At 25.9% G+C, this 14,574-nt stretch overlaps 1 protein-coding gene across 1 annotated transcript; it reads right to left on the bottom strand.

Annotated features, from left to right (window-relative positions):
• Nucleotides 1-590: 590 nt before the first annotated feature.
• LOC112279510 (70 kDa peptidyl-prolyl isomerase) lies at nt 591-2,386 on the bottom strand. Its single transcript, XM_090249258.1, has 2 exons — nt 2,019-2,386; nt 591-1,709 (listed from the first exon to the last, which is right to left on the bottom strand). The coding sequence occupies exon 2, from the start codon at nt 1,361-1,363 to the stop codon at nt 728-730; it is 636 nt and encodes a 211-aa protein (XP_090105384.1). The 5' UTR covers nt 1,364-1,709; nt 2,019-2,386; the 3' UTR covers nt 591-727.
• Between the last annotated feature and the right edge of the window lie 12,188 nt (nt 2,387-14,574).

Below are 14,574 nucleotides of genomic sequence, written 5' to 3'. Positions count from 1 at the left end.
GATGATGATGGTAGGAAACAGATGAATGATGCGCGTTACGGTGTTGATTTGTAGAGTTGCTCTCCAATGCATTACACAATGATCAAAGATTAGGTTTGTAAACTGCACACTGCGGTTACAGCCAGGCGGTAATACTTACCCACACGAAGAGGAGAAAACACACAGCCTCATGCCGCAACAATCTCTCCATGTTGTCAGGTCTCCTTGTTCAGGGAACAATGGAACCCAGGGTCCACGACATCTTGACATTCAATGCTTCAACTGTCCTGTTTATAAGGAATCCCCTGCAAGCATTTCCACATTGATGGAATGAACCACTCCTGATCTTTGCTTATGAATCCTCAAAACCAAGACGATAAGGAAAAGCCAACTGGGGACACGTTCGAATCTCAAGCTACAGTCATCCACAATACGAAGCTTCCAGAAGATCAACAGCCAATAGAGATCGCAAACTTGTAACTGCCTGATCGCTGATAACATAACATTACATCATAGATACGGGTACCAGTATTTGTAGCAAGCAGCAAGGGTTACCAATGTACCCAAGCAGGAGTTTGTTGATCCTCGATGTTAACATCGCAGATGTAGAGTATTTCGAAAACACTTGTTTTTCAAGTTGAGATTGACATATAGTTCTCGTATTTGTACAATGGTTGAGGAACCTCAACAAACCTCACACCCCCACTTTCAGAAACGAAATGATCCAGAAGATAAGTCGGTAGCTATCTTATACAACTCGAATATTGCTCAATCCAACATTTTTCAGCCGATAAGCGTATTGAGGTTGCTCCTCTGCTTCCTCCTCGTCGCTGCTGATGTCGTCTCCCAATCCGCTCCAGCGGGAGTAATCCACACAGGTGTGTCCCGTCGGTTTCGGAATTGCAGCCCACCCCACCGGTTTCGGAGGTGGTCCTGCCAGAACGGGCAACTTACGCATTGGTTGGTGGGAGGGAGAATCGGGAGGAGTCTCACTGTCCGCCTCCGGAATGGGTGCCAAGGCCATCTGAGTCCGCAATCGCTCTCGCAAATTACGGTACACTTCGGATTCGGGGTTGGTTTCAAGCAAGCGATTGACGTCGAACAAGGCGGAATGGTAATCTTTCATTGCAACTAAAGTCTGGGCTCGCAGCATCAGCGCCCCTGCGTGCTTGGCATCGAGCTCTAGAACCGCACTGCATTCTTCTGCTGCTGGCTTAAACTGCTGCAGCTTGAGATAGCATGCTGCTCGATTGCTGTGAAGGGCAATTTGATGATTCAGCAGCGTGGCAGCATTCAGAGCCTCTGTGTATAGCTCCAGAGCCTCCGCATAATGTCCCGACCTGTACTTCTGATGGGCGCTCTCGGTCTTTGTAATCGGAGTCATTGCATGCCTACGCTCTTCGACTCCTGATTTTCTATCACACTACCTCAAATTCTGCGTATCTGCTTTCCCGTTTACTAAATCCCCGCTACAACACTGACGTCTCACATCCGAAGACTTCGGCCATGGAATTCCGGAGCAACGAACATCGTTGCAACCAAGGACAACTACAACCCTAGAATCTGCACGAATAATGATATACTATGAACGAGTCCTCAAAAGGACCTCCCAACCATGAGCCAGAACTCCACCACGGGCCGATCTTCTTCCAAGCACGAGACGAAATGCCTCCAACAAAAGCCCAATCCTGCCTCGCCTACTCGGAGACAGCACGACAAATTACTCCCACCTGAACACAAGGAAACATCACCTCTTTCACACCCTCAAAAACTCCCGCTGCGGGATCGAACAACAAACAATCAATCTCCCAGATCAAACCAACCATAGCCCTCCTCCGACTCACGAAAACTCAAAACAATCCTCTATTTCTTCTCCTTCACATCACAAAATCCAATTCGGATCATCTCTCTCTCTCTCTCCTCCGAACACAACCACTTCCTCTGCACACAAACCTACAATAGAACGAGAAACAGATCACTTTCAGCGACCTGCAATGACCGTCTTAAAATCCATAAACACAAGTAGCTAGATCCCAAACCAGAAGTGAATCTCGGAAGCTGCCTACGACAAGGGCGAAAAGAAAGTTTGGCAATTGCGAGCAGATGAAGAACCCTGCTGCTACTTTCCAATTCCGGACCCAACTAAATGGGCTGCCTTCGTGATCAATCAGCACTGGAACTGGGTGCCACCCAGTTGAGCCTACATACACTACGTTACATTGCAGGAGTGGGATTGTGTAGCCCAGTCCAGCCCAGCTCAGTTTCGAATGTATGACAGTAGAAAAACGGTGCGTTGATCGATCGATCGCCCTATCACTTGCAGTAAACCGTCACTCGTGCTCAGTCTCTCTGCTCCGACAACACTGGCATGATTGGTCACTGATCCCTTGGCTTCTTTTAACCGCATAGCATTGGGGCCCCTTCCCAATAAGATACTCTTAGTCCCCCTCTCTACTTTACCGGGTTCCCACATTCTTCAAGTCAGTAGCCATTTCGTGGATTTGAATCTGCTTGAGACAATTATCTGACGCTCTCTATCTTTGTGATGAGTCACATGCTAGGGAGCCGAAGATTTCAGATGCACCATGTTTTGTGTTTCATTACACGTTTCACTTTCTATGTTTATCTCTCTCTCTCTCTCTCTCTCTCTCGCTTTCTACTAGGCTTTGGAGGGGTTTAAGGGTGTTCCAGCATGTGCAGGTGGTCCAAGTAATTTGAGGAAGGATTCATTTTTACTGGTTTGTAGAAAACAAAAACAAAAATGGAGTGACACTTGGGTCTTTGTAGAATAAACATGGTTCCTTAGTTATTCTTTCTTGCAAAACACACAAGCTATTGTGAGGCTTTGTTGCACAGAAGACACACAAATTGGTGATTTGAATCACTACTAAATGTTTAGAGACGATTAGTGGTTACATGTGACAATGTATGCACTTTGTGGAACATTTAAAACCATTTAGCTTGGTTGTAAAATCTAGGATGAATAAATCAAGTTATAAACAAAGTCAAATAGACAAATACATTGACTATTTGTAAAAAAAACAAGTATGATTTTTGGATTTTCATAGGGGTAGGTCCAATTATTAGAAGCAATTCTACTTGCTTTTATTAGTCCAAAAGTAGCCTACCAATACCTATTATATTTCTAGTCCTACATTCTTTCTTCTCTATATTTTATATTTTAAATTTTATGTATTTTCAATTAAGTAAAGAAGTCAAATAAAAAAATAATAATAATGCATCAACAAAACAATTTTAATTGTGCTGAACATCCATTAAGTAAGCAGTGTCTTATTTAATATAGACTTTATTAATTTCTATTATAATATATATCTAATAGATGTGTCTTAAATATCAAAAACCTAATACACTATATATATATATATATATATATATATATACAAAATACATCTTTTCTATAATAATAATAATAAAGATACAAAAATTTACAATAATAATAACCATTTATAAAAAAATTGAGATTTAAGATATTAGAATTATAATAATATATTTATAATCAAATATTAATGAAAAGCCACATTAGTATCAATCGCCCATTTGTTCAAGCATTTGTAATGACAAGTGTTGCTTGAAAGAACATAACACACAAAAAAATTTATTTATTAATTTTTAAAGAATTCAATAATAATACAATATGAAATAATATGTTTATATTTAATAAGATATATTTGAGTACATTGTAGTAACTTGGTAAATAGTTTTCTTACTACATCCGATATTTTATAAGCAATGCCAAAAAATTAAATTAAATTAAATGCTACATTAAGAAAAAAATAGATTGTATAAAAAAATGCAAGTGATTTAAGAGATTACAAGTAGAGTATCTTGCTTAGCAAGATATTCACACATTTAACATATATGACTAAATAAAAGTGCCACATTCATAGGTTTTTTATGTATAAAATCTTACTTTGGAAAAAAAAAATGATAAATTTAACAAGAAGTTTTATAATAAAAGTGCCATTTGAAAAGAAATATTGGATAAACATCAACAACAATGAACCTCAAGGAATTAGAATACATACTTTAAAATAGGATTTTAAAATTATTCAAAAAAAATTATTATGATAAGATTTGTTTGCACATAGATCAATATTAGAGATGTTGGTAATATCAAGAAGAATCAATAAAATATAATGATTATTTATAAGAAATAATTTTTTATCTTAATAAATATTTTGAATAATAATTTATTTATTTTAAATTATAAGTAATAGATATATTGTAGGTCAGTATTAATAATGCAAATACAAAAACAAATACAAACTTTTAAATAAATTAATTCTACCATTTAATGTTATTTATTATATAATAGTTTCTTTAAAAGAAGTACAATACTAATAGAAAGTTTGTTTCTTTTGGTGGAGGTACAAAGAACAACAAAACTACAAATGCAAAAGAATAATAAAGATTATTAAGAAAAAATGTACTGAAAACTTATATGCAAAGTAATATTATTGCCTTAATTTTGTTGTAAAGGTGCCATATCCAAAGACCAAGCATATCAGTAAAAATTAAGTGGTTTTTACAATAAGAATTTAATATGCTTTATAATAAGATTTATAGGATATATATTACAAAAAATTAAATAACTGTAAGAGAATTATAGTTAATAAGAATATATATATATATATATATATATATATAAACAAAGATAAATAAATATAAAAAAATATGATTGAAGTTAAAAGTCTTAAAATGTAGAATATAAGAAAATTTAAAGCTTTTACTTTATTATAAAGTTTACAATACAAAAGTTAAATAAATTTTATTAAGTAAAAAGATTATCTTTTGTTACTGATATCCAACTACATAAAACACCATTTATATTAATGATGGTGTTTTATGTAGTATTTTTTATTATTCCATATTATATAATAATATTACTATTCACTATGATGTTTATTTATTTTTTTCATTGTTTAAGATGTTTTTAATAATTGAAAAATTAAGATATTTATTGTCTTTGTTATAAAAGTAAAAAATTAAAAATAAACATCACTCTTTAGATATTAAATATAAATTTCTTGATGCATACAATAAGTTTAGATTATTTCTTTTTTTTTCTATTTTTTATTATTAATTGCATAATAAGTAAAAACATATACTTCTGAATTGTGTATCTTCTTTCAATAAATAAAATGTCACTAAATGCTAATTTTCATTGTAAGAATGTGTATTTCAAGTTAATATATAGTAAATATTCTAAATAATAGTATTTCCTATATTTCAAAATTATTTACCAAGTCAAATATAAATTTATGTTTTAAGCACATGGAAGATATATAGAAAAAAATAAGTTTGAATACAAATAAAGGATATTAAGACAAGAGCAAATATTCACAAGATTATTAATAAGTTGGCACATATAACATAGTTTTCCACCAGCTTAAAATCTTGTAATAATTCTTGTAATGTGTTGACATTGCAAATGCTACTAAGTTACATGAAGCTTTTTTATGGCCAAAATAAAAGTATATAAAAGATTTTGGATAAATTTAAATGTAATCAAATTAATAATATATTTCAAAGATTTAAATGTGAATGAATAATAAATAAAACATCCCATTTTGCTAACAGGACATGACATTTGCCTTTACAAAATAAATTCGAAATTTTGAAGTTATTTTTAAATACTTTATAAAAAAATAAAACTAAATAGAACTTTATAGAGACAAAAAAAATATCCTACAGAGATAATAAGTATTGTCTAAATCCATACATCCATTAATTTTACATTGAAGATTATTCAGTACTATGTATTTTTGTCATTTCTACAACCATTTTCAAGAAATATATGCAACATTTTGTTAAAAAAGATAATAATAATTTATAAGAGTCTAAAACTTATAGTAATTATCTCTCTTTGTGTATATGTATATATATATATATATATATATATATATATATATATATTAATGATAATAGTTTATTATCTATTAAATAACTAATTTGGTTCCAAATTTATATTAATTTCGAAACTTAAATTATTTTGATAATTTATATAATAATGCTAATATTAATAGTAAAGATTTAAAATGTTATAAGAAATCTTAGCCAAAAACAAATATTTTACACAAAATACTATATATTTTTAAAATAAAATTTAATGAGGAATTAAATAATTATTAAATATAAATGATTTTGAAGAATTTTTTTGTGGAATGAACTTATACATGAATATTGTCTAATAAATTTTTGTTTATAGTAGACCTAATTAGAAAAGAAGATTTTCCATCTTGCCTATTATATGCTTGGTGCTTAAATAACAAGCATATAATAAATGAAAAGACAAATCCTTCTTTTTAAAAAAAATAATTAAAATTTAAAATCATAAATTTAGAAAATTTTATTAATAGAAAAGGTTGAAATTTACTTCATTCATCTTATATCATAAAAATAGTATTAGTTCTTATATGTGGAAAAAAAATAGAAAAAAATTGGATACTTATGTACAATTTCTTTTGACTCAATCCTCCTACTTCTTTTCATCATATATGAAATTATTTTTTATGGTGGGAATGTCAATTTTTTTAATTTCCATTTATCTAAAATTCAATCATGTTCTAATTCTTCACTCAGATGGTCTTCATTGTATCAAAATCCTTTTAAAAATGAAGAATGTTTTTATTTACTAAACAAAAGAAATATTTACATATCACATTCTACTATTTTGTAGCTCTCTTTAGAACTTCTTTTACACCTATTTTTTAATCTTTTGAAAAAAAACATACTCTATTATGATAATGACCTTTTAAAATCCGATAATTAGATTAGATTCTATAAATCAAGTTTAAATCTTCTTCTTGATGTGACATTTTAACTTATTACAAAATAAATAAATAAATAAATAAATAAATAATTGCATATTGACAATCATATAAATAGCAAAGAGAAATAAGATCTACACAAGCATGAAAATAAAAACTTTAGTTCATAAATTTATTAATGCCACACCTAAAGTATAATATGCTTCTTTCAAACTTACTCCTACACTGCAAAATCTACCCTATACATTGACCCTCAACTCTAATTCTATCCTATATTATATCCCAATAGGTCTTCTAAACTAGACCTTCTAAACTTCATTCTACATTTTGGCATTCCTATTTTTGTGTCACATGTGACATATATTTCAAATCCTATAGGGACATTACAATTTAACAAAATATAAGTCACTATCAACAAAACTCTCTTTAAAACACATTGGAATAGAAGAAAATAAATAATTTTTTCTATCTCAACAAATGGAAATAAATAAATAAATAAATAAAATTAAATTAAAAATGTCATTCTATCTAAAATATTTTACTTTGATGAAAAAATCTTGCTTAAATAAAACTAAGAAGATAATTTGAATCAAATAAAATGTTTTTTGAAAAAATATAGAAATTAAAATAGAATAAAATAAAATAACAAAAAAAAGCTTTTAGCATCAATTTCTACCATGGACTACTTAGTGAATTGATCTTTGATTGTCGATTGTATTCTTGAATTATTAAAAAAGAATTCATGGCATATTTTGTTAGACTTAAAAAAAAGTTACTTCAAAGAAATATTCCTACTAATAAAATATTCTCTTTAATGAAGTTTTATTTTACTTAATTATAAAAATAAATAATCCAATCTTTTCTTTTACAAAAAAAGTCATTTTTATTTGTACAATCTTAATTTATACAATCTTTTAGTAAATATCTGCATTCTTTGAATAAGACAAGAAAATATTTATATTTTGTTTTATATTCTTTGAAATTTGATAAGAATATCAATTTACTAGTCTTGTTTTGTTTAAGAAGTGAGTGGATTACTCTACTTCTTTTAATGTCTTTTTTTTCTAACATTGATTCTTTTTATAAAAAGAGTGGACTATCTGCCTTGTAAATTTTTTTTTATGATATTCAGAGGTACAAATTAAATTATTTTAATTTAATTTGTAAACTTATTAAAGTTGTTTGTTACAAAAATGGAAGAAAAAATTATGGATGCTACACTTAGTAGAAGTAAAAATAGATTTTCTACTATTATAAATCTTTATAAATATGTTAGAATTTAGGAGCTACAATTTAATATATTATCAATATCAACTATAGAAGTAGTATTCCTGTACTTATTAAATTAATCAATAATAAGGTCTTATGTCTATGCCAAGAACTTGTGAACTTGAAAGAAATAAGTAGATCAACCTCATATATGAATTCTAAAAGTCTTACTACTTTAAATATGAGGGAAGCTCAGATTAGTATGCCAAATTTTCTTGATGGAATAGTATCAAAATTTTAGAGGTTCAGCATTAAGTCAAGTTTTATCTCAAGTTACATGTTTCAAAAAATCTTGATTGATTTACTCAATTTTGATTTATAGGAGCACTCATAACTAAAAGTGCCTTCTTTTCATTTTCATATTTGATGTAAAAAGATACACAACTCTTATATGCTCTAAATTTATTTTTAAAATTATTTGAAGCCATATTTAGAAAAAATTATTAAAAAATATAGCAATAAGAAAAATCCTATCTTTACAACAAGAATCAAGATTAGCTATTGTATATTTTGTTAAATTTAGAAACCTTACTAAAGATGTAGATTGAAATGATAAAGTCCTTATTAATTTATTTTGATATGGATTAAAAGATAATATAATTTTTTTTTATTGATAATATCAAAAATAGACTCAATAAAATAATTTATTGCTTGTACCATTGAATGTGATAATCAAATTATTAAAAAATACCAAGAATAAAGATTTAGATAAAAAGATATAATTCAAGTCATGATAACTTTTTAATTTTTATAAATCTATACATCAAGACCTAAACTTGTGGAAACTGATACAATATGTTTTAATTCTTTTATTGAGTAAAAAAAATTAATATTATTAAAAATTATTATATTTTTATTATTAAAAATCTAAGTATATTATTTAATATTATTTTAAAAAATAAAATTATAAAATAAGAAGCATAGTTGCCAAAAAAAAGAACATATTAGAAAATAAGTTTGTCAAAATATAATAGAGACTATGTAGCTAGAATCTTGTGTAGTACCTATTAAAGGTCTCATTTTCTTCTCAAATCTTATAAATGCATAAGCTACTTTTTATCATATAATTAATAATTTTTTTAATAATTTTTCTATAATTTTTTATTTTTTATTTAAATAATAATTTAATCTATTACAATAACACAAAATAACATAAATTTTTATATTCATTATGTATTCTAAAAACTTAAAGATGCAAGACTATACTATTTCAAATAATAGCCTTTTAATGGATCCTAAGAAGTTTTAAACTATCATAGATTAAAAGATTTCAAAAAATATTAAAAAAATATTTAAAGTTTTTAAAGATTTTTTAGTTACTATTGGATATCTATTTAAAAAAATCTCAATTTTATAGCTCTACTTAAACATTTGACATATAAAAACAAACTTAAATACATTAAAGAGACTAAAGCAACATTTAAAGCTTTTAAAAAAGCTTTTAGTATTTTTCTAATATTAAATTTTATTTATTTTTGTAAGATATTATATTTTTTAAAATAAATAAATTAGACTTTGTTTTAGATATGATATTGTCAAAAATAAAAATAACTTTTTATTCAAAAATATTTAGCAACAAATAATAAATATAAAATCCATATTAATAAAATCTCTTGTAATTGTGGACTCATTTCAAAAATGAAGCCATTATTTAGAAGACATATCTAATTTAATGACTATTTATATAAATTATACGAATATCAAGTATTTTATGTTAGTATATGTTTTAAATATTACTAAGGCTATTGGAGCATGTTTTTGTCAAGATTTGAATTTAAAATCATGTATTGACTAAGTATACAAGAAGATTTATTATACACTATTACTATATATTCTTCTTTTGCACCAAAAAATAGAGATGTAGCTTTTAATTAAAAAATAATAATTTTTTTGAAGTTAAAGAAATTTCATCTTTTAGAAATAAAATCAACATTAATTTTTAACTTCATCTTAATCAATTGCAATTAAGTATATTTTTACATCTTGTTCATTATAATATTAAAAATAATTCTTCTAAATTTTATGATATTTTTTAGTTTGAGTTTATAAATAATCTATTCTATTTTAAGGGATGCTTATATACTTCAAAAGATGAAGCATGATTACATGCTCTTTAAGCTCAGCATGACTTTTCAACTATAAGTCATTATGCATGCAATAAGATCTTAGAGTTAAAATTAAGAGATTTTTAGTGGCTTCAAATTTGAAAGGTCGTTTAAGACTTTGTACAATCATGTAATGTTTATTTAAGATTAAAGACTCCTTGTCATTGATCTTATGGACTTTTTTAGCCATTATCTATAATAAAAAAAAGCATAGTCTTTTGTTTCTATAGATTTTCTTACAAATCTTATAATTTTTATTTAATATGGCTCTATATTTTTAATAAAAAATTATATTATCAAGATAAAATATTTTATATTATTATAAAAACTATCAAAAATAAAGAAAAAACTAAAATTTTTCTTGATAATATTTATTACTATTATAGATTGCCAAAAAATATTATATCAAATAAAATGACTTATATTGTATTTAGATTTTTTAGAAACCTTTTAAAGATATTAAAGATAGATATAAAACTATCTTTGTCTTTTCATCTTCAAATTGATGAATAAAAAAATAAGTAAATAAAATTATGGAGAAATATCTAAAATACATAATTAAATATTATTAATATTATTAAAAAATTCTTTTATTATGGGTAGAATTTTTCTATAATAATTTAATATATTTTTCTACTCAACAAACACCTTTTTATGCTAATTATGATTATCATTTATAATTTTATATTTTGATTTTTTAAAATTTAATTATGTGGCAAAAGATTTTGTTTAAATCTTTTAATAGAGCTACATACAAAAATGAAGCCATAATTAAAAGAATCAGAAGAATGATAAAAAATAAAAATAAAAAAAAATAAAAAAAATAACAATGTCAAGAATGAGACCATAATGCCTACATCACATCTATTGCTTAGAGAGCTTTGGATTGACATACTAAAGATTGGTGAGTCGAATACATTTATAAATTGAACAAAAAAAAATTGGATTATAATATTGTCTTTGATGGTATTAAGATTGATTGGCTGATAATATAAATTTGTTTAATCTTTACCAAAATACTCTTCATTTGTTAAGTTATTTATTGGAGGTGATTTTATATAAAATTGGCCTCTTTTTTATAGTTTCAATTTTTATAATTAGAAATAGAGCTAGTGAGAACTTAGATGCAGAGAGATTTGGTGTGAATCTTGGATGGAATAGCATGTAATATTAAAGATTAAAATAGGTTGTGTTTGGAAGAAAAAGATAGTAAAAAAGAGAGAATTTAATTAACTTGAGGTGTTTCTACATTGCTTTCTCCTATGTTGTTAATTCTTCAAAGACCTAGTCCATTCTTTTGACCTTAGAAAGTATAAGCTATTTTGTAGCTTTGATGGAGAAAGCCTATTAAAACCATTTGAGGATTGTGGTATTATATGGAATAGTATTGTAATACAATTATATAGTGAAAGATAAAAATATAGGTTCTATTATATAAGAACTTAGTTTAAAGATAAAATAGCCAAACATAAAAAAATAGGGAGGTGATAAAAATAATTAATATTAATACTAATTTTTTATAAAAAAAAAAGACTTCTATTTACATTGTATGACTATTGATAAGACAAAATAATGTAGATTAAAAAAATATATACACATCTTTAAAAAGAATAAATAATAGGTTGTAGAAAAATTTATCTTGAAATATTAAGAATTAATAATAGGAGGATTGATTGTGAATCAGCATTGAAATCAAACTTCAAGGCACAAAACTACACACCTATGGCAATTTCAAAGATATTTTGATGATTGAAGAGTATAATTAAAAAGTGGACTTTAGAAGGATTATTTAGGCATTTTTTGAGGTGATTTGAGTACATATTGAGTTTTTGAGAGCTTTTCAAAGAGAGAAATATATTCAAAGATTTGAGGTTTTGAAAAAAAAAAAAAAAAAAAAAAAAAAACTTATGTATTTGAAATATTTGTCAGTTTTATAGAAAATTTATAAGTGAAAAATTGTGGGTTTATTATTATGCTTGTCTAAAATGTGCTTTACAAATTTGAGACCTATCAAACAATTAGATTAAATGATATAGAAGTTTTATTGGATTAGGATCTTGGATATTTGAATTTTAGGCTTAGTAAAGGATTTTTGTAATCTTAAAAAATCTACTAGTTTGATTAGAAAAAAACTTGGTGAAAATATTTTGTACTTATATATTTATAATTTTACAAATTTATAAAGAACTTAAATAATTTAACAAGGAGAAATTATTGTTGAAAGATCAATATTTAGATTAATTTATGATTTTTTTATATTTCTTTAATAATTTCTTTCAAACTTCTTTAAGATTTAGTTAAAATTTGATTAGGATTTTTAATTTTTAATTAAAATTTATTTAATATTCTTTTAGACTTGTTAGAATCTTATTGTTCCATTTTTCTATTTATCTTCTACAACTATGTCCTTGATGCATTCTCAAGCAAGAATTTACATATTATGACAACAATTATAAATTAAGACATATCAATAATGTCTAAAAACAAAAGACAAATTTTTAGTCTAATTCTATGTCTTTTTTTTTATTTCTTATAATTTTTTAATAATAAATTAACTATATCTAATTATTTTGAACTATAAGATCTAAGTAACAAAATCAATTGCATACAATTTTGGTGAAGCATTGTAAAATCTTTCTTACCTTGCTTTTTGAAGAGTTAATATTGTCAGCCTTACATACTGCTTCAAATTAATTTAAAAAGGCCAAAAAGTTTTTAAACTTGGTTTCTAAGAATATAATTAATTTTAGTTCAAAGTATTATATATATGTACAAAGAATAAGAGAAGATATTGATGCTAGTAAGTCAAGGTCAAAATTTGTGAAGCTTACTACAAAATTGGTGATGAATGGACTCAAAGGAGATATTAAAAAAGTAACATATTGATATCCATGTTCAAGCTTTAAGACAAAGAAAACAACACAATAGTATCCTTGCTTGACTTTGAAGGTTAAAAGTCTTAAAATAGAATCATTATTTGAATAAGAAAAATTTTAGACTAAAATAATATAAAGATATCAAAAAATAATTTAAAAATAACATCTCACATAATTAAGAATAAAATAATATGATCTAATATAAATTTTAGGAATGTCTTTAAGAAGACTAAGCACTTTCATGAACTATTCAATCTATTTTAGCTTATACTAGAATTTAAATTGCTAATACTTTAATTTTTAGATATTCTAATATAAATATTTAATTTTTAATTTTTAATTTTTAAGATTTTTTATAATTTTTTAATATTTTATGAAATTTTATTATTATTTTAAAGGATTATTTAAGATTTATTTGGAATTGATTAGAATATAATAAGCTATTCAAAATTATGTATCTATTTGGAATAACTTTGCAATAGGAGTTGTATTTGAATTGATACCACAACAAACAATTAAAATTCACAATCTTAAATTTCAATCAATTAATATCTTATTATATTCTTTAGATAATTATTCTTCTTTATGCTTGTAAGTTACAAAACACTCCACATGTCTATGACTCATTTTAGGATAAATATAATTAATTGCTTAATTGATTATGACTTTGGCTACAACTTCAATAAGTAGAGGAAGTACAAACATATATCAAAAATTTAAATAGGAGATTTTAACCAATATATGAATGTTTCTATTGCAAATTTTTTCACGCTAGAGAAAATGAGTCACCTCTTTTTGGTCTCTAATAAATAAAACTTGGTTTTAGAATTATATTAGAGTAAAAAGAAGTTTAATTAAATAGCATCAATAATTATTTTTTATCATAATAATATTACAATATAATAGAGGGCATGCCAAAATTAGTAGTAGAGATATAAATGAACCTTTTAACATCCAATCTATAATAACCTAAATGGCACAATGATTTGACTTGCCATTGATGGATTGCATCAAGTTGTTTGTTTCAAGATATTTCAATATATAAATCTACTACTTGGACTTTGTCTAATAATATTGTCAAAAATAAACATGATTTATCTTCCACACAAATGTCCTATAAACAATGCATTGGCTGACTCTCTAATAGATTTTTTAGTGTATTGTGATTTCATTTTCACAATTGAGCTTATTGTTTAACTATCATTTCAAATTCATTATTTCAAGCCATGTGTTTCATTCTTTATTTTATGTTTTGAACAATGCTATCTAATTTTCCATTTAAATTATACATGTTCTGTTCACTTTATAAAAACATTAACTATTTTACATTTGCATGAGAATTCCTTCTATTTAATTTCCTTTGTGAGATAATTAGTTACTAACTAATTTAGCTTATACTTTGTTTTAATCCTTTTTTTTTCTTCTTTTTGTTGTTATTTTCCCAAACTATGAATTTACATACTTGTGATATAGATTTTGTATTATTTAACCTAAAATACATGTAATGTTGAGTCTTGTTACAAACATTTATTTAGTGCAACTGCAGCAGTTTAA

This window comes from Physcomitrium patens, chromosome 3 (genome assembly GCF_059467195.1).
Source record: "Physcomitrium patens ecotype Gransden chromosome 3, ASM5946719v1, whole genome shotgun sequence".
NCBI lineage: Eukaryota > Viridiplantae > Streptophyta > Bryopsida > Funariales > Funariaceae > Physcomitrium > Physcomitrium patens.
Note: the sequence above shows the minus strand (reverse complement) of the source record. Positions and strands in the feature narration are given on the sequence as shown.

Bases quoted from the DNA above. Each gene is read 5' to 3' on its own strand.
- LOC112279510 (XM_090249258.1), bottom strand. From the start codon at position 1,363: ATGACTCCGATTACAAAGACCGAGAGCGCCCATCAGAAGTACAGGTCG.